This window comes from Musa acuminata, chromosome BXJ3-4 (genome assembly GCF_036884655.1).
Source record: "Musa acuminata AAA Group cultivar baxijiao chromosome BXJ3-4, Cavendish_Baxijiao_AAA, whole genome shotgun sequence".
Lineage (NCBI taxonomy): Eukaryota > Viridiplantae > Streptophyta > Magnoliopsida > Zingiberales > Musaceae > Musa > Musa acuminata.
This window is the reverse complement of record NC_088352.1, coordinates 35,280,001-35,300,628: the sequence shown is the minus strand read 5'-3', so window position 1 is coordinate 35,300,628 and position 20,628 is coordinate 35,280,001. Positions and strand designations below refer to the sequence as shown.

General features: G+C 39.1%; 3 protein-coding genes and 1 long non-coding RNA gene across 4 annotated transcripts in view; 2 read left to right on the top strand and 2 right to left on the bottom strand.

Annotated features, from left to right (window-relative positions):
- The first annotated feature begins 2,145 nt into the window (after positions 1-2,145).
- LOC135636077 (agamous-like MADS-box protein MADS3) lies at positions 2,146-9,352 on the top strand. The gene is made up of 8 exons (XM_065147626.1): positions 2,146-2,376; positions 5,428-5,506; positions 6,406-6,467; positions 6,618-6,717; positions 8,278-8,319; positions 8,708-8,749; positions 8,819-8,952; positions 9,060-9,352. The coding sequence occupies exons 1-8, from the start codon at positions 2,195-2,197 to the stop codon at positions 9,145-9,147; spliced, it is 729 nt and encodes a 242-aa protein (XP_065003698.1). The 5' UTR covers positions 2,146-2,194; the 3' UTR covers positions 9,148-9,352.
- Positions 9,353-9,694: 342 nt separating this feature from the next.
- Positions 9,695-15,321, bottom strand: LOC135635824 (uncharacterized). The gene is made up of 4 exons (XR_010495744.1): positions 15,192-15,321; positions 13,463-13,613; positions 10,509-13,362; positions 9,695-10,214 (listed from the first exon to the last, which is right to left on the bottom strand). It is a non-coding gene; the product is annotated as an uncharacterized LOC135635824 (long non-coding RNA).
- A 737-nt stretch (positions 15,322-16,058) lies between these two features.
- Positions 16,059-18,031, top strand: LOC135635501 (flavanone 3-dioxygenase 2-like). The gene is made up of 4 exons (XM_065146605.1): positions 16,059-16,256; positions 16,356-16,603; positions 16,897-17,221; positions 17,717-18,031. The coding sequence occupies exons 1-4, from the start codon at positions 16,059-16,061 to the stop codon at positions 17,957-17,959; spliced, it is 1,014 nt and encodes a 337-aa protein (XP_065002677.1). The 3' UTR covers positions 17,960-18,031.
- A 563-nt stretch (positions 18,032-18,594) lies between these two features.
- Positions 18,595-20,628, bottom strand: part of LOC135635763 (mitochondrial import inner membrane translocase subunit Tim13-like) — a 2,854-nt gene continuing 820 nt past the window's right edge. The window contains exon 2 of the mRNA XM_065147064.1: positions 18,595-18,990. Coding sequence (XP_065003136.1) covers positions 18,841-18,990 — 150 coding nt within the window. The 3' untranslated portion in view covers positions 18,595-18,840. The remainder of the gene's footprint in view (positions 18,991-20,628) is intronic.

The following is a 20,628-nucleotide window of genomic DNA, read 5'->3' as shown; positions in this document are numbered from 1 at the left end:
AACACTATAATAAGTCAAATATTATAATAATTGAATTTTTTAAGAATAATTTAAATATGTTTAAAAATAATAATATTATTTAGAATAAAAAAAGAGAAATATCGATTTAAAATACCAAAATATGAGTATTTTGTAGGATGATATCCTCTATATATATATATATATATATATATATATATATATATATATATATACTTCCCAAAAATAACTCTCATTTTATGGCCTAAACAGGATGGATTTTGTGTTTAAGAGAGACTAGAATAGTTCTAAGCCTATGGAGACGTCTCTATTCGAGAGCTTTAAAGCGACCGGCGCTTGCCGCCCCCAATCTCATCGCTCCTCGACCATGGCAACAGCTGAGTGCATAAAGCTGATCTCCAAAGGCCTCCACAGACACAATAATGGCTTCAAAAAGCTTCGAAAAATAAAGCATCCTCGTTGGAGGAATGAGTCCAAGATCTTCATCTCAAGTTTTAATGGTTGCAGGAAGTGTCGGTCTTCAACGAAAAAGGAGCCATGTAGCTGACGCAACTCCAGGTTTTCGAGACTTGCATGCAATCCACATCCAGCCAAAAAGTTCGTCCAGGACGCGAGAGAGAGAGAGAGAGAGAGAGAGAGAGAGAGAGAGAGAGAGAGAGAGAGAGAGAGAGAAGAGAGAGGGAGGGTCAACAGTGACAGGGCTATGGCTGAACCAAGTACGGGGCTACGGATTTGTAGCGATCGATCAGTGTGAAGAGGCTGATGAGAGATCAACATCCATGGAACGGGGGATAGAGATACCTTCCCAGCACAGTTCAGTATCCACCTGTGAACACCATAGCTTTTGATGAACTGCTTTCGCGGTTCGCGCGTGCGAGGAGGATCGTAGCAGCATGCAGCAGCTTAGCTACCTATTATACAGAGCGGCCACAGTGGGTATACTGCAGCACACAATCCTGATCGGATCAGTGTGAGGCCCTCTTGTTCCTTGAACATAAAAACAATTGCTTGATCACACAGTGAGTGCAGAACGGAATCCTCGTACCGCAGAGCCCGAGCTCGAGCTTGCTTGGATGTGCAGACATGTAGGTGGTGGGAGCTCCCATCCAGTGGTCCAGCTCAAAGAAGACGACGGAAATGGGAGAGAGAGAAAAAAGGTCGACAATGACGCAACGTGAGGAAACATCTTCCATGGGGAAAGAGAGAGAAGCGGTCGCTCTCACGCCCAGTTAGCCACCACCACCACCATCACCATTTTGATCGATGGGATGCAGTGGGCTTTTCCGAGACCTCCCTCCTCACCACAAATGTATCTCCGCTTGCTTCTTGTAGCAACCCACACTTTTACCTTTCGAGATCTCATCTCGTCTCCATCACAATGCAGCTAGCGGTTAGTTGGGGAATTAATAGCCCATGCACTCAGACCTTCCCCGTTCTGTTCTTTCTTTCTCGGATATGGGAAATTCCATGGTGGAGTCAGGTTGGCGAGCAAGACTTGCCAAAAGAGAAAGCAAGCCATGGGAAAGACTTGCCACCAGCAACCATCTGCTCTCTCTCTCTCTCTCTCATTATTTCTCGCTGCACATCTAGTGATGGATATCGCGAGCACAAACCGAGAACCCAACATTACTTCTCCTACTACTTCAATGGCGTCATTTAAGCCGAGGAGCAGTATATTCGTCCCAGGATTCATTCTTACGTGATAGGCTGTCGTATTATTTGAGATGGCCATTGCAGCACGTAATCCTATAAATATCGTTCGGGTACGTAAAAGCTGACCAACCGACGGCCCGATGCTTCACGCTGACATGATAGGATGCGTGTAGCGCGCGACACGTAGCGCGACCCCTCCTCTTCCGTAGGACATGATCACCTCAACCTAGTAATCTCAGAAGCGTCATACCTGCACTTCTGTCTCCTTCTCGCTCTAATACCTTCGGATCTTAAGGAAGGTTAAGTGAGCTTATTTGTGGAAGACGAGCGTTTAAGGAGCAGACGGTGTGCTACATTTTGTGGGTTAAGATGAGAAGCAATTGGCTCGACGACGATGATGGGATAAGAAACAATGTGGAAAGGGATAGGCAACAGTTGTCGTGCCCTATCACTGTCACCTCTAATATTCTCTCATCCCCCAACCATAATTATATTCTCTTCTTCTCCAACACAGCATCAACGCAAAGCAAGAGGAGAGGAAGTGTGGGAGGGGAAGGACGACATGGGGAGGGGACGAGTGGAGCTGAAGAGGATCGAGAACAAGATCAACCGGCAGGTCACCTTCTCCAAGCGGAGGAACGGGTTGCTGAAGAAGGCGTACGAGCTCTCCGTCCTCTGCGACGCCGAGGTCGCGCTCATCATCTTCTCCAGCCGCGGCAAGGTCTACGAGTTCGGCAGCGTTGGGTACACCACCAGCACACGCTCTCTCTCGCTGATCGCCTTCACTTTCGGTCCTTAACCCATAGATCTACGCTGGATCTGCGATGGCTTTAACCTTTTCAGCTGGTTCTGCGGCGTGTTCATAGTACTGATGCAGGTTGATTCTAGTGTTGGCATGGATACTCATCTGAGGATTGATCCTTGCCATTTCTATGCTAAGGAGGAGGAGGATTGACGAAAAGTTAGTGGATCCTATTTTCTGCTTCATGTCTTTGTTGGAAGAGACTGAGCAGGTCTGGACGTAAGAAATGGTCGATCTTTCTTTAGCCCTTCATTTCTCTTATTTATGGCATCATCTGCCATTACCTTTTGGATCCCCGGCTTTTCTCGCCTTTCCTTTTACCCTTCTTGTGTTAGCTCTGGTCACCCAGATCTCAAATCTCTAAAAACCCTAAACGTAGCCCTTGGATCACTGGAAGGATGAGTTCCCCAAGGAAAAGAAACGAGGAACAGCTCTCTCTCTCTCTCTTTCTACCATCCATTTAAGCCAGTTTGTGCTTTCTCTCCATGGATTTGTCAACTCGATCCACACACGTGCCTGCTTCGAATCCTTAAGGATCTCAACCCTTCTTTTCTTGGGATTTCTTGGTTCTTATTTTCTTTGTTGAGTTTCTCTTTTCGAGTCTCGGATTTTTAGATCGTAGATAATGATGACATATTTATGCAGATCTTCAGATGTTAAATGTCAGCATACTCATCTACATATGATTGTCATGTAAGGTACATATATCCTACTTGCTTTTCCTTGGGTCTAAGAACTGATTGCAATTCAACCATTAGCAAGTAGGCAAGGAAGCATGTTTTGAGAAAACATCGCCTTTCACTTAAGAACATTAGAGGAGTCCTTTCAAGTAAAATAAACATGTAGTTGTTGCACTTGGATCTCTATTTTTTTATTGTGAAGATGAAAGAGTGAACAAACATTAGACTATCTCCCAAGCTTTGTGTACACAATGAGTCAAACAAGCACTGTGTTGTGTGCACAAGGACCTACCCCTAAGTGAAAAGCTTTGAGATGAACATTCACAAGGACAGATCTATAAGCTAAAGAATCAGTTCTTAGTATTACTGTGTTTATATCAGTTGTGAGAAGGCAAAAATAGAGTGATTTGGTAGGAAGAAGAAGAAGAAGATAGAAATGATAGGAAAGGAATGAAAAAAGATGTAAAGTGAATGCATGGGAAATCTGATGATGATAGTCCAAAATAAACTCAAATTCAGGCACATAAAGTATTACAATTTTAAATTCAGAAATACAAGACTAGTCAGATGTTAATCAAACAGTTGAATGACACAGTTAATATAGTCAACCACTACAACAAGGTAATTGTCCATGAAGAATAATCCTTGGGTGGAATCATGATTATCTCATCTTCATCTGTTGATCAAACATAACTCTTGAGCTTGAAAGTTTCTTGAAGTAAACAAACTTCTCATCTAGAAGGCAACCAAATATCATTTTTGTTCACAAGTACATAGATCTTTAATTTTTTGTCATATGGTAAGTAGGATTTTATTCAAGTCAAATATCCAAGTATCCCAATAGCTGTAGTGTTGAGATTCAAAAAGATATAAAGAAATTAGGATAACATTAAAATTATTGTACAAAAACATGGAGACAATTGAACTTTTACATATTCCTATGAACAAAGGCTACAATACAATGTACACATTGTAATGATATCTTGTTTTTTGATAAATTAATTTTAATTATGCAAAAGCATGATCCTTATAAATAGTGTTTAACATTCATTCTTCTTTTAGTTTCACCTCATCTTCCTAGTTGTCCTTCTACTTGTTGCTTTGTGATTGAACCGGTAAGTTCGTCAAGTTTTTGATTTGCTTAATCATGCTCAAGCCTAGGTCACATATGATTTCTCACATATGTCATTGAGACACTTAATCTCAACATTCAATTGGTTTCATGATTTTAATGAGGGTAAGATTGTTCATCAGTCCTTAATCTTGTTATGTGCACCATTGCTATATGAAGCTACTAATTTTCTTAATGGGTTCTAAATTTTAGCATGTAAAATTTTAATGATGTATGAAGCAAAAAGAACAGCCAAGGATGCTACCATCTAAACATAGGAATAAGTGAGCAAAGAGTTGATAATTCCAAATCTAGCAATTTAACAGTAAAAAAACAAAAAAGAAAGTTTTAGCAAAAGTAAAACTTTGACCTTATGGTGTCATGCCTCTTTTCAATTATTTTCAATTATATTTATGTAGAACTTGAGTAGGGATGAGAGGTGTTCTCTAAATGGTCAGTCAGCGCTCAAATCATACATTTGAGTTTTGGAAAATGTTTGTCAATATTTCCAATTGAGTTTTTCAGCTAATACTTTATTTCTGATTATACATGTGGAAGATATTGCCTTTATAATCCCTCTCATTTGAGAAGTGGGCATACTTTCTAGGCATTCATAATGTGTTCATCTATAATGTGAATATATGTGTGTTAAAAAGATAGCATATTTTGTTTCTCCAAACCTCAATGGGATCATAAATTTGGAAGATTATTCTCCAAAAAAAAAAATTGAAATGTCAAGGTTGTATTTCATTCTCATGATTGATGACCATCATTAATATTGAATAAACCCAATTTATTGTCGTATATTAACGCAAGGAAATGTTTATACATTTTTTTTTACTTAGAAAGAAAAATCTTGTGATTTTCTTTACAAAAAACATAATCCTAATTTTTAGTTTATTTCTTGTCATTCCTTTGTAGAACCCTTTTGAGTTATACATATGACAATTAATGCAACTTATCATTGTCCATGTTATAGTATTATGGTATATGACAATTTTACTTGTGGCAGGAGGTAAAGAGAAGACCATGTTATACATTTTATTTCATGCAACTATGCACATTGGATTTGCATGGAGTCTTTGAAGCTACCATATGATCTGTGTTTCCTCTCCATTTAATTTACTGAACTTTGTTTTCATTTATGGCCTTATCATCACACTTATCATTGATAATGTCCTGTTGAATTGATTACATTGTAGAACAAGCAAAACATTAGAGCGATATCAACGTTGCTGTTACACATCCCAGGATTCTAACGTTGCTAATCGTGAAGCACAGGTTTGTGTTCTTTGGCATTTCGGGTTTCCATCATGTCAAATATTTTGTGACCATTTTCATTCTCTTATATTATTTTGATGACATTTTGCATCAAGAACTATTTTGACAATGTGAAAGAATTATGCTAATGACGCTAATCATTTCGTGCCCTAAAGTTGAATAGAACTGCAAATTTGCATGCCCCTCGAAACTAGACGATCCGATTCCAAAACATAAGAGTGGTACAAATTAAGGATTCAGGTGACATGTTGGGTTTTCTTTCATATGTATGTAATCGTTCTCATTAAATTTCTTCATTCATGATGGTCTAAATATTTTGAATTTGAATTAATCTTTGAACATTATAGAGGTCGATGGTGATAGAGAAAAATATTTTTGATGGTAGAGCGTCTATATATAAATGGCTTCATCTCTATTTTAAGAATTTTCTTTATCATCAGAGTCGTGAGCCAAGAAATGTCAAAATACTAAGAAAAATTATTGGCAAAATTCTCAACAATAATGATAGGAGGTATATAATTTCCATATTAATAAATTTCACATTAGTTCTTTATGTTTCTATAGTCGTAAAGTACATGTGGATTTTATGTTACAGCATTTCTGAGTATAGTGGGAACCATGTTCTTTCTTTGATCTTAGCACTCCTTTTATCTTCATCTACTTTCATAATAAAGCTGTTGCCAGATTTCTTGTACATATATGCTATCCTAATTGCTTTGAGAGGAAGGTTGTCATGAGATATGATTTTAGAGAACCCTAGTCTCACATATATGAATGTAAATATGTAATCTACTTTCACACTTGCTGCTCTCCTTGTGTTGCAATATAATCAAGCAATTAGAGTTCCTTTATTTGCCTATTAGAAGACATGATGCTTAGTCATTTGCACCACATTGTAGAATTGGTACCAAGAAATGGCCAAGTTGAAGACAAGGTTCGAGTCCCTGCAACGCTCCCAGAGGTTCTCCTTCTATCCAGCAGCAACACATTTTTGCTTGATCTCCTTTTTGCCAAATCAAACTTCCGATTCGATCATCTATAAATTATGATCAACGTAAAGTGCTATTTAGTTACACCGATTAACATAGAAGCTGCATATTATTATGTGAAGGCATTTGCTTGGGGAAGACCTCGGTCCACTGAGTGTGAAGGAATTGCAACAACTGGAAAGACAGCTTGAATCTGCACTCTCACAGGCCCGGCAAAGAAAGGTGATGTACAGATCCTAAATGTTCCATAGGGTTTCTTTCTTTTTGAGTTTGAATTACTCAAGAGTTTCGATCACATAAGACACTCATTTATGCGAATAGAGAAGCATCAAATATAATTGTGGCAGTTTCCTAGTCTGATTACTTGGATTGTCATTTGGTATTCCCAGCAGCAAACCTTAGTTTCCTTTGATCTCCTCAAAGACAAGTGAACGATGACACCTCCTACATGTTTCGATCTAGCTTTGGCATGACTAAATGTATCCTTCAGAAACACATTCCTCTAAACGATAAAAATAAGATTTGTATGAAAATGTTCATAGACATCAGAACTAAGCAATAGTAAATGAGGATGGTTTAGGGTTTCAAAATGCACTATTTGAACGGCTGCCCAATGACAGACTTTTTTCCATAAAATGAGGGGCTTTTCTTTTTCTCAAGGTAGCAGAAGGGTGGAATTGAAAGAATTATATATTCTTGCTAAGAGAACAATCCTTTCGGGGCTTACAAGCACCGGTATCACCCTCGACTCTCAAAGACACCTTTTGGGATGGGTAACATAGTTTTGAATACCGGTCCGTATCGACATACCGAGTAGAGCTCGGTACAGTACGTATTGTCATTACGCTAGGGCGTATCGATGATATACCATAAAATCTTAAAAATACTTTCATCTATCACGTCAAGGCGTATCGATCAGTATGCCTCGATACCGGTCAAAATCTGGGGCAGTATCGATCGAGACACCTCAGTATCAATCGATACGCCTTGGTATCAGTCAAAACACTGGTATTACCCGATAGAAGATGGTCCATGCACCGATATCCTCTCGGATTAGTACGCATTGCCCATACCGAATTGTACATATCGAAATTGAGAACCCTGATGAGTAAAACCATGCGGGCTCACCCCATAAAGGATAATTTTTGATACTCTAGAATTTGTTCAAGACAGCTAGATTCGAAGATACTGAATTTTGTTCTTTTACTAAGAATATAGTGATTAATTCATAATCATGATACTTATCGATGACTTTCTTCTTCATGATAACATTGGAACCAAAGCTTGCCTCTTTTCGGTTCATGAAGCTTGTAATGAACCAGCCCATAACACAAATGATCAATTTTCTGCCTCCGGGAAGACATCCCAATGATTAGGATACTTTGTAACCAGTCAAGAAGTCAGTCAAAAGAACTTGAGGAGATTGTCTTACAGCACAACTCAAAATCTCATCCTTGAGACATCTAATGAAGTGATGATGATGCAGGAGGCCTTTTCTGCCAAGCGGTTGATGACTATCATGGCAATAACACATCAGGAACTTGAAACTAGCTTATGGTTTCATCATATTTCAAAGGCCTAACATAGAAAAAGAAAAGAAAACTGTTTAAGCTCTATGGCAAGAATTAGAAGAAGCCACAAGTAACTCTACTAAAACACACACACACACACTCAGAGAGAGAGAGAGAGAGAGAGAGAGAAGGTGTGATATCTTGTTTATGCTCTTATTATGCTCTTAAATTGTCGAATACATGCTTAATAATCAAGAATTCTCAAGTGCAGACTCAGTTGATGCTGGACCAGATGGAAGAACTACGGAAGAAAGTAAGCAACACTCGATCCTTTCTTTAATCTTGCATCGCATTGTTATTTGACTGAAGATGGAAGTAAACTCTTCCTTTTTCTTGTTGAAACGCATAGATGAAAACACAATCGACATTGCTATTTCTTTAACTGAAGATTATTTAGTGAACTATCCTTTATTTTTATTTTTACTTCTTGAAATGCGTACATGAAAACACTATGCATTCAGCTTATTTGATAATTTAGCTTTCAGCTGGATCAATTTCCACGACCCGAAATCTTCTGGCATTTTCGGCATGAATAAATAGCAAGCGAATGTGGTGGATGAATGATGCCTCATTTTTCTTTCGAATGCTCTTATATCTCCGTCGATTGGCAGTAATCCATATTGTTGTTTTTGTGATGGAAGGAGCGTCATCTTGGAGAAATAAACAAGCAGCTGAAAGAGCAGGTACGTTCCTTCTTACACCAACGATGAAACCTGCAACGACTGCAGAAATCCCTTTTTTTGTGTTGCCAGATCGAGGCAGAAGGTGCCACCTTCAGAGCTCTTCAAGGGCCATGGTGCTCTGACGCAACCGCAGGCGGCAACGCGTTCCCCGTGCAGCCGCTGCAATCCAGCGGGATGGATCGTGAACCCACGCTGCAGATAGGGTATGAGTTCTTCCTTCCATCTCCCCAATCTATGTTGGCATGCAGATCCGGAGAACATGGTCTTTAGCTTCGCTTGTATGATCGCGCACGACGTGATTCCTCAACAGGTATCACCAGTTTGTTCCTCCCGAAGTCGTGGCGATGCCCAGGAACTCAGCAGGAGAGAACAATTTCATGCTGGGTTGGGTGCCATGACCGATGAACCAGAAGAAGAAGAAGAAGAAGAAGAAGAAGAAGAAGAAGAAGAAGAAGAAGCCACCCGTAGTAGTACGCGTCTGCAAGTGTGCCTGGTTGCTATTGTTGTGCACTTTGTAGTACTTGTCGACGGACGTCTCGAGAAACTGCCCTACTTGGTGTAGAACAAACATCCTGTGCTGCTATGCTAAAGTTGTGCCATCCATCCATCGCCTTCTTCTGCTTGAAGGTTTTCAGTTTCCAGCATTGATACCGCGAGAGTTATCAGAGTCGTCCCGATGGCAATAGGAACTTCACAGCCATGCATCGGTTCTACAGAGTCTCAAGGATCCCTGAACTATTTCTTTCACAAGACCTTAGAACTTGTTCCTGTCGTTGCCATTGCCAGCGACAAAGTAATGTTGCATCTGTGACTTCAAGCAAACGTTTCACGAGTAATACCCAGTAAAGTTGGGTGACTAAAGAACTCAAATGTGCAGCACTAATCTACCCATCTGCAAGCAGTAGCACAACAATATGGGAAGTGATTATTGCTGATGGGGAGGGATCAAAGATGATAAATGCATCATTTTTGCCATTTCAAGATGATTGACATGCCCAACCAACAATTGCCAGTATCGTACAATAACCAGAAACTATAATTTGTTCGAGAGTTTGGTGAAGAAACTTTAAAACACATTTTCCCCAGCGATTTACCGGGCTTTCTTATGGAAACAAGAAGACTGATGATGTGCACCATATACCGGAAAACCAAAAGCCTCAAACCAATCTACCCCTCGGAAAAAAAATAAACTCAAAACTGTGCCACCACTGTGTGCTCTTGCCCGGGCAGCCAGCCAGCATTTCACAAAATACAATGAGACTTTGTCAAATGTATTTCGTCTTGCACGATCGATACTGCACCAGAAAGAGGCCCCTCTGAAGAATTCTGATCTTTCACGAGTCTATTTTCTAGACTTGTGTGGGTGCGGCGAATTCAGTAGCTTGTCTTCAACCGACTGGATGGTAGCTTCTACCTGCAGCTCCCTCCCAACATCCTTTAGCCTCTTCAAACTTCTTCATATATTCTAGAATGTAACTTCACATAGAATTAGTAATAAGATGGCAACTGAGAAACAAAATTCTGTCAAATAACTTAATAAACGATGGTTTTGAATTGTTTGATAAAAAAATAAAGCTGATTTTCCTCTATTATCAACATCTCATGTTTATATTAACAATATAATAATGAAGTGATGCAATCATGACGTTTCAGCGTGGCCAAGGTGTTACAAACTACAAAGATTGGTTATATATGGCAATGAGGATTCAATCATTGCAAGTAAACAAATGGAACCATTATTAGATGAACACAATCACACCTGCCCATATGTGGTCCATCTTCTACACCATGTTAAGAGAACCCTCGGATGCATCCAGTGTCAGGCGGAACCAACGATCCAGATCTGTTAAGTATTTCTTCATCCAAACTGTATCACACAATACCATTACAGTATAGTCAGTCCAAACTGCATGGCTCAATATCGTTATAGTCAACTGTCCCATATGTTAGTATTGAGCCTTTTCTTAATAAACATTGAAGCATGGAAATACTCATTTGTCGTGGTATGTGAACACTTTCAGCATCTCCAACATCGGTACAGTGTTAGCATGTCAGATACACCCTACTTATTCACAAAGTCACATGCTCCCAGAGGAGTCAAAGAAAAAAGTGAGTAAATACCTATAATTACCCAGCCTTAATCATGTTTGACACTTTTATTCCACTGAACAATCTTTATGCTCTTCCTCTTAATTTTGACTAGCATAGATGCTACAGAAAATGGAAAAACATATTGGCTGAATATAGAAGGATACCTTCGTCGGCTGATACAAAGTGGACGAGTGAAACATGAGGGATGAGAAAAATAAATGACATACCGTGATGTTAAGGCATCTCCAGAGAAGTAAATTTTACTAAAGGCGAAGTTTCAAGTTCTACCAACTCCAGGCAAAGTTTTGTTATTTTTATTTTTCGGATACTTCTGCAACTTCTTTCATACGAAAATCTAGAACAAGTGTTATGACAGAATAGGAGTGAAAATAAAGAAGAAAGACTTGAGCCTAGCGCTAATAAACATGTCATGAGTTGCAAGAGAGCAATCAGTTCTTCTTTGTCATATTACTACAGTTTCTGTGGGTCTATGATCCATCATATTACCATATTGTTTATTACAATAGAAGAACTGCCTAGTTCTGTGTAATCAGATATTAATCTTATATTACTAAATTTTCTTGATAAAAAGAAAACAAAGTCAACAAACATCAGAATAGATTAAGCAACCAGTAGCAAAAGATGACAGAGACAATTGTTGTCATATAATATCAAAACTAAAGCCATCTACTTTAATGAAGGCATGGTGAAAAATGAGCTCTGTATAGAAGCATATACCTATCTACCACGCTGAAGTGTCGGAAAAGGAAGTCCATTAACACTTTATGCTGGTTTGATATGCACAGCAAAAATAAGCCCAAACCTAGAGAGGTAGCAACAATTCCTATCCATATGACTAGGAAGCATGAAAGTCATATCACAAATAAATCTCACCATTTAACCAGCCATAAATTGGAGCTACATCTAAATTATAATTGTGGTGTCCCATTATCAGGTGCAACTACAAATTAGAATTCTTCTACATTTACTGATGTCGACATATTGTCCCACAACCTTCAAGTGCATATATCAATGCGTTAATTTTGCTACCATGACTTGAAGAGTTGATATGGACTGACATATGCCAAAGAGGACACAATAAAAACTATGAACACTCATGCTGAGGAAAACATGTTCATTTTAGTTTGTTCCAATGTTAGTTGCCACTCAGCAATGTTCCCAAGCACTAAAGAGAAGGATTTTGGAGAGAAGTGTGACATCAGAAATTTTCCAAGGTGGAATAAAGTATCATGTCATTTTGTTCTTTAAGCAACATAACTTAGTTTCAAAGTTTTGATTCCTCGTATGATCAATAAGTTAAAAATGTTCACATTCCAATTGCATGTGCAACATACAGGCCATAGCATTACTGCACTAGTAAGATTAGGAGAGAGTCTAAGGGTGTACTTGGGAACACATTCAAAATGTGCATTGAGGGCCCAATGCACATTTCAAATGTGAATTGATGCTTGGTAAATTTTTTCAAATGGCATTTGACCTAGATGCTGCATTGCAAATACTCAAATACTGATATTACCTCAAGATAGCATTAGTATTTCAGCATTTGTGGGATACTAATGAAATTTTTTAGATTTCCCAAAGTATCCTATGACATTCTCTCAAATTACAAGATTATCACTATATAGTAGAATCCCTAACTCTTATTTCCTCTCCCCTTCTCTTGATTTTTGCCATCGCCGACTCTCCTCTTAGGCTCTCACAAGTCCATCGACTCCTCTTACAAGAAACCAACATGATTTATTTCTTTTATAAGGTGAAATCTTATTTATTTATTTGCAAATGTTATTTTACATTCATTTATATGATTATATTTTTTATTTATTATGCATCTAGGCCATATGAAATTTTTTCTAAGATTACATACACCGTTTATTTATTTACTTATAAATTTTAATACAAAAATATGTATTCACTTTTGAATAAATATTAAAAATGTTAGATGGGTAAATTTGACACCTAATATTCAATGGACTTTTGAAATACACTTACATCAATACACATTTAAGATTCAGTTTTCATCTATTTTTTATCAGACACTCAATGCATTCCACAATTACATATTCACATAAACCTCTTTCTCCAAATGCACATTAAAAAATACAAATGTGTGCCCAAATATGCCCTAAATGTCTAAAGCACTTTGCCAAACACAATAACAGGGTAAATGAGTATTTCATAACACGACGAACTTATCATCGCCTAACTGACACAATACACCCTCATAATATCAGAATATTTACATGAAAATTCTTTAGAATGATGGTGCTAGCCTTGTGCATAAGGGGTGGCTGTATCATGATGTAAACCGACCAAATAATGCAGTTTGGTACAAGCTCAAAATGGTCCTCATGATATTAAAAGCTCTTTTAAGAATTTTTCTTCTACAGATTACATTTCCTTGATCTGCTCCCCCTTGTCTCAACAGCTTCTTTAGGAATCAGGCATAAACATATATCAACTTACTTCCCTTCTTGCAAGAATGGCTCAGGCTGCCATACAAACTGATTACAAGAGAGACTCAGCATAAAGCAACATGCTTGGACACAAAATAAGTATGGGCATAAAAGTAGCATGATCCATAGCATGATGATGTACTTTTACCTAATAACATGTTTGGCCGAGGAGGAAAAAGCAGTAAATTTGCTTTCACTTAACTCCAAAGTATAGACTTAGACCCGAAAGGATCTTTGCACGTTTTCTAGGAATATCAGTTTCATAAGCCAATATCACGCCATCAAATATTTCATCATATCTGTCAAAGAAAAAGAATAAGAATAGTATGCTGTTGAAACATTTTTGGAACTCATCCTTCCCTCTCATGTGTATTGAAGTACTTGCAACAGGTTTGAATAAAGGATATACCAATATTTGTGATCACAGCAGTATATCCAAAAGGATTACGAAAAGATCAAGAGGTAATATGTCATGATTAAATATAGTATTCACAATAAGTAACCTAAAATATCCAAAATCTAGTTCCACACATCAGAATTGTGCATATGCAGGATGATAGCTGCACAGCTAGAGTAATATTTTCATAGAACAGTAAGAAATAAACACTTGAAAGGCACATGAAAGCAGGATCTTGATAGTTAGTTATAGTTTCTTCCTGTTTTTGCTTAGGCGTGTTTGCGTGTCGTGCATGGGAGGGATCATAGATCCACAGATATTCACATATGCTAAAGCTTCTTTTGGGGTTTCATTCCTAAACTTTTTTAGTTGGTTTATAAGGAAAACAGAAGGAAATTCAAGAAGAAATTGTACAACCAAACGAAGAGCAAGAAATTACTATATACAAGAAGTCAACATATTTTTTCTTAAGATAATAATAAATCTAGGATAGCAAACCATAAAGTTCAATTCAGCTCCAAAGTTTATAAGTAGAGATATAATTGCATGAAATATACACATATATACAATAACCTAGTATCTTCAATGTTATCCCATCTAATCATCTTCATCATATTTAAATAATCAAAGTTGCTCATTATGCTTCCTTCCACCGCTATAGGAAAATCAAATGTTTAGCTCCGATCAAAAAGTCATCAATCATAAAGAACAACTAATGACTTTGTCTAAATATTATTTCAAGTGCATCAAACAAAATACAAATACCCAAAATATAAAATGTCCGTTTTAAACTCTCATTTGAAGTTAATCGATGCGTTAAAACAAAAATTAATGGTTACGTCAAAGTTGTGAGACTCAAGACCTGTATTTCTTTACGTTTATAGCATAGAAACTCTAAGAAGGTTGTTATACTCCCTTTTAGATAAAAAGGCAACCAGAAAGAACAGATATTCCAGTTGCTTCAAGACAGACAGGAGTCCCTAATAGCTGCCTGCACTTTCCATTATTCAAATATGAAATAATCATGGTGTTGTCTAGGAAAATTTTCTTATACCAATACTTTCAATACTTTATTTGGATTGGTCCCTCATGATGGTCAATAAATTGGTTGCGATAAAACAAAACATGGGTCTTGTTGTTTCAAGTGATTGACGAACAATTTTGACAAGGAAACTTCTAGGGCACGCACTTATGAATTTGCAAGATGGCTGTGACATTATGGACATTTCTCAAAACTCTAACTTGTATGATTACGATCCTAATACAACCAAACTACATACCTGTTATTCTTGCTACATTTTAAATGAAATTAATACGACGAAATAAATAAAATAGAAAAAAAAGGGAACAAAATACACATTTTTTCCAAAGAGATTAAACTATCAAGAAACGGAAAAAATGGAAATATGAAGAACACAGATAAAGAAAGAGATTGAGCGTAAAGCTTTCTAAAGGAGTAGCTGGGAAGGGCGCAGCGGACCTTGTTGGCGATGGAAGGGTGGACATACACCACCAGGCCCCACTGCACCGCCGTCAAGCCTCTCCATGAGCTGCCCGACCCGACCGATCGTCCCTTCGTTCGTCGCCTTCTGAAAGCCCTAGAGGTCGGGTTGTCGGGTGTGGATCCGAATCGCACACTTCCTTCCTATCTCGTACTCGGGTCATCCGAAATCCATCCGACCCGGAAAGATGGTCAACCCGGTCCGGTCGACAGGATCCGATTGCCACAACCCGGATTCGTGAATCTGCTTGACCAATTACCTTTTTTTATGTCAATAATTTTTTAATCGAATAAATGAAATTTCGTTTTCGTTGACGAGCAATAGACATTTCCAAACCTAATGGTGGACTAAATGAAATTTCCTTTTCGTTGACAAGCAATGCAATTCTTCATGTTATATATATATATATAATATGGTATCAAGTCAAAAACAGTGAGAGGACTCTCAATTGCGTGAGAGTCATATTTTGCTTCTGGCAAGTGTTTGACCTTTGCAAGCATTTGATTTCGCCTGTCGATTGATTCGGTTCATTGTTGGACTCTCAGTACTCGGTCTTCCCCGCCACCCCTCAAATCATAGTAACATTTATCGTTCTCTAAATTGCAAGTATGGCTTCAACTCCTCCCATAGGTTTGGAGTGTTGTCTGCAGTCATTACTGCTGACGTCATCATCTACGATGGTTTTTATCGTGCCAAAAATTCTGTCGCATTTTCTGATCTAAATTATATACGAATAATGGATTGATCAAAGTACGACGGTTTTTAAGGGACCTCAATTCAGGAACTACCCCATAACAATTGTGTTGAGTCTCCATTCTCTCTCTCTCTCTCTCTCCCACTCTCCCATGGCAAGCCAACTGCTCTCCGCGGCCGGCAACCACATCTCCCTCCCCGAGAGCTACGTCCGGCCAGAGTCACAAAGGCCTCGTCTCCGCGACGTGATCAACGACACCAACATCCCCATCATCGATCTCGGCTCACCCGATAAGCAGCAGATCGTCGCGCAAGTCGCCGACGCCTGCAGGTCTTTCGGCTTCTTCCAGGTGCGTTCCTGCCGTCTGCAACCTCGTACTTCCCTGCTGCTTTAACAAAGTGTTCACTGCTCTCTCTCTATACATATATATATGTATGTCTGTGTGCAGGTAGTGAACCACGGAGTGACGGTGGATTCGATGCAGAAGATGATGGGAGTGGCTTCGGAATTCTTTCACCTCCCACCGGAAGAGAAGGCGAAGTACTACTCCGACGACACCACGAAGAAGATGAGGCTGTCGACGAGCTTCAACATCAGGAAGGAGTCGGTCCGCAACTGGAGGGATTATCTCCGCCTCCACTGCTATCCGCTTGAGGAGCTCGTGCCCGATTGGCCTTCAAACCCCGCTTCGTTCAAGTAAGATTTCCCCATCCCTTTTTCTTCATGTAATGCCATATTCATGTATCCCATAGGCAATGGATGGCCAACTGCTGTCTTCTTGTGACTTCACATGGTATGTCTGAGCCCTTTGGATATGCTCATCTACGTACTGTCTACTAAACCTTTCATTCTACATGTATATATGATTGCTACTTGTGAGTAGAGAAAGGCAATGTGTGTCATATGCACCATTTTATTTACGCACTCTGCATGCAGTACCATCTTTTGAGGGGAAGAAAACAATCTCTCCTGCTTTGTACGTGTTTCAGGGAAGTGGTGAGCGCTTACTGCAGGGAAGTCCGTCGACTAGGGTTTCGGCTGCTGGGAGCAATCTCTCTGAGCTTGGAACTGGAAGAGGACTACCTGGAAAAGATGCTCGGCGAGCAGGAACAACATATGGCAGTGAACTACTACCCGAAGTGCCCCGATCCCGAGCTCACGTATGGCTTGCCGGCTCACACCGACCCCAACGTCCTAACCATTCTTCTGCAGGATCCAAATGTGGCGGGGTTGCAGGTCCTCAAGGACGGCAGATGGATGGCCGTTCGTCCCCTACCCAACGCCTTGGTCGTCAACGTCGCTGACCAACTGCAGGTATCCCTCATCACATAAAATGTCATATATGATCAGAAGAAAGAGAGACATAGCCTTAGTGTTCTTCCGTGTCTCCACCTAATTAATGATCATTTGATCCTTCTGCGCACCTGGGAAAGAAAAGTAAAAGCAAATTGTTCTTTTTCTTCCCACTATCACTTAATTCTCCTTGAGATTTTCCAGGGATTGAATTTAATTTTCTTCTTAAACGTCTTCTTCATTTGGAGGTAGCAGAAGATGTCAACAATGCCACGTTATCGGTCCCCACTGTTCCATTATCAGACTGAGTATCTTGTTCTTATCCGGACTGGAATACCCCGAGAGATATCGAGTCTTTGTGCTCCTCTTTCTCTTCTCTGACTGCGTGATCATCTTTTGAATATGTTACGGTCCGAGAATTTGACTTCCATCAGCTCACCCCTTCCCTTTCCTTCTTCTCTGTGTAAAAAAGTTTAGGAATTAGACAAGGTAAAAGCTGTGCATACGTGAATGCAGGCATTAAGCAATGGAAGGTATAGGAGCGTGCGGCATCGAGCGGTGGTCAACTCCGACAAGGAGAGGATATCGGTGGCGTCATTCCTTTGCCCCGGCAACAGCGTGGTGATCAGCCCCCCGGAGAAGCTCGTGGGCGGCGACGGGTGTCCGGCCATGTACAGGAGCTACACTTACGAACAGTACTACGACAAGTTCTGGAGCAGAGCCCTGGACGAGCATTGCTTGGACTTCTTCAAACGCTGAGGGGAATCGAACAGGCATCGAGGAGACGAAGTGAGATTGCATCATCTACAATAAGGAGCGTTACGACATTCTCCATCGTTGTAATAAAAGAACATTATATATACGTGCTAAAAAGGGGCTCTCGAAACATTTCTACAGCATGATAATAGTTGCATAACACACCGATCTGCATCATTCTAGAGCGTAGTCGAATTGATATCAAGGATGAAACCTTCCTTACAAAGAACCACTCTTATCCTAACAAGGATAATAAAGACAGTCAGATGATGAGGTCAAACTTGGGTGTCGGTCCAAGTTGAATAAAGCTCGTCTATTTGGCAAAGGATGAAGTGATTGGGCTCTCGATGAACGGCCCATAAATTAAATTGGGTCACATCAGAAGTAAAGCTAGGTAAGGATGGTTCCTCTGTGGCAGAGTCAAACCTATATTTAACTTCGAGTTTTTGTTCTCCCACGAGAATGTTGGCTTTGGTGGCCATCCACACCACAATAAAAGCTATATGAGTTAAACATTCCATTTGAGATGCGAGTGTGAGAGACATAGTTGCATGATAGAAGTTTTAACAAGAAAGATCTTAAGATGGCAGGCACATCAGGCAGTGAACTGCATGGCCTGGAAAAAGAATCCAAGAATATAAGAAAACATGACATCATGATAAATTGTTGGAATAATGTCTTTAAAATTGTCTCCGACTTCGTGACAAGATACAAACTTTCAGCGAATCAACAATGCCCACAATTTACCTCTGGGATTAACAACAAGAAATGAGATATAGGATGGAAGGTAAAGTCAAAGTTGCAAAACAAGTAATGGATGCATAGCCTTGTAGGGGTGGCTCATGATCACCAAGCTCACTGACCAAATTAAGCTATGCTTGGAACTAACGAGGTGAACTGAAAAGAGCTCGACTGATGATACCAGTTGCCTCGATGTAGCGATCCACACAACGCGAGATGCAACTGCTCTCACTTCCACTCAAGCTTGTTCCAGGCTTTGTGATGCACTTGGCAAAGCACTTGCTCCTTATAGTCTGTAGGGTAAATTCAGCACATAGACTTAGTAACACGAACAAGCAATAACTTGTCGAATAAAATTATAGCGAAAGTGGGCCTCAAAATGACAACCGGTAAAGATGTACAAGATCAACCCATTGTACAGAACTTTTAACAAGTTTAGGTGATATGTGCATAAGAACAGTAACACTGTGAACATCAGTACCCATAAATCTAAAATCCGTCTCTGTAAAGCAGGAAAAGTGTATAGTTTTCTTTCTTTTCTGACGGTGCAAACTGATTATCAAGGCAACAAGTTTTAATGTAGATTTGCCACAAATGAACAAACTGTCCCTGTTCAATCTCATTCGGAGTCGGCATAACTGGGTATGATATCACAAAACTCTCTGCAGTTAATTCTGAGGCTGCAGTTGTCCTGGGTGTGCAGGAGGCTGCCATAAGGCACGCTACAGAAAAGATGGAAAATTAAGAACGCTATCACTAATGGTCTCAAACTGTTTAAATCATTTTGAGATATAGATTTTGTGCATATCTACAGAAATTCAAAGCGACCAGCATATATTTTTGCAAATTCTGCTAGGAAATATAGGCAGGTCTTTTCTGAGGAAACCAATGGTTTCCGAGTAACTAAGGATCTGCATGCGGATGATATGCTTTACCAATGGTTCAGAAGGTTATTTGCTGTTTTTACTTTTTTTTACTCGGAAACAAGATCTCATGCAAAATTACATGTATGAAGTATTGAATATATAAAAAGGCACAAGTTAACTACAACTATTCTTCCAGTTTATCTTCCAAGTAGCGACAGACCCACAAGGAATTTTAAGGGCAAAAGGGCTATATGAAAATCTAGTGCACTGACCATTTCACCTAAGAATAATCTTTATTTTATACATCTAATATGATTTTGCACAAATTAGTGTAGCAGTACCAACTTAGCACTAGTAAAAGGCAAATTTTAAGTGCATAATAGTGCCTAGACAAATTTTAATAGCTGAAACCATTACTATAAAACCATATCACTTGTTTCTAGTGCAATAATTTATAGCACACATTATTCAATGAAAACCTCAGAGAAATATCTAATTTTTAAACTGCTATTTCACAGAATAGCCACATAACAGTGAATCATAGCTAATCTAAAACCCTTTCATGCTTTAAGTTGCAAATTGTGGACATCCATCCTGGACGGTCCGATTGGAAAAGCCATCTTACTTTTTATTTTGTTTTCATCAGTTCTTTTTGCTCTTGACTTTTTTAACAGGCTCAAGAAATTGCTATGGATTAGCCCCTACACCAACAGAAACTTAAAAAAAGAAGAATTTGCATGATACAGCAAGGAAAAGCTGAATGAAAGAGGTCAAGCATTCAAACTTACACAGCATTTCTAGAGATATAGTCCGAGAGTAAAACAACTAGGAGAAATAAATCGATGGCCTTCTTATTATCATCCTGCAAGATCTCCAATCAAGTTTCATTTATATTTGACAATGTAGATTAGCGATGGTGATGGAAATTTTAATAGCATATCTTCATCTAAAACAAAAAAAAAAGGTGATTTTTTAGCTTCCTTAAGTGCACCATATACATGTGACTTCAGTATTACCCAGTTTGAAGATGAAGCTTTTGAACATAAGCCTTTTCAAAACTGAAAT

Bases quoted from the DNA above. Each gene is read 5' to 3' on its own strand.
- LOC135636077 (XM_065147626.1), top strand. From the start codon at position 2,195: ATGGGGAGGGGACGAGTGGAGCTGAAGAGGATCGAGAACAAGATCAAC. The intron at 2,377-5,427 runs GTACACCACCAG...ATTACATTGTAG, and splicing joins TACGAGTTCGGCAGCGTTGG to AACAAGCAAAACATTAGAGC. The intron at 6,468-6,617 runs GTTCTCCTTCTA...TATTATGTGAAG, and splicing joins TCCCTGCAACGCTCCCAGAG to GCATTTGCTTGGGGAAGACC.
- LOC135635501 (XM_065146605.1), top strand. From the start codon at position 16,059: ATGGCAAGCCAACTGCTCTCCGCGGCCGGCAACCACATCTCCCTCCCC. The intron at 16,257-16,355 runs GTGCGTTCCTGC...GTCTGTGTGCAG, and splicing joins GGTCTTTCGGCTTCTTCCAG to GTAGTGAACCACGGAGTGAC. The intron at 16,604-16,896 runs GTAAGATTTCCC...TACGTGTTTCAG, and splicing joins TCAAACCCCGCTTCGTTCAA to GGAAGTGGTGAGCGCTTACT.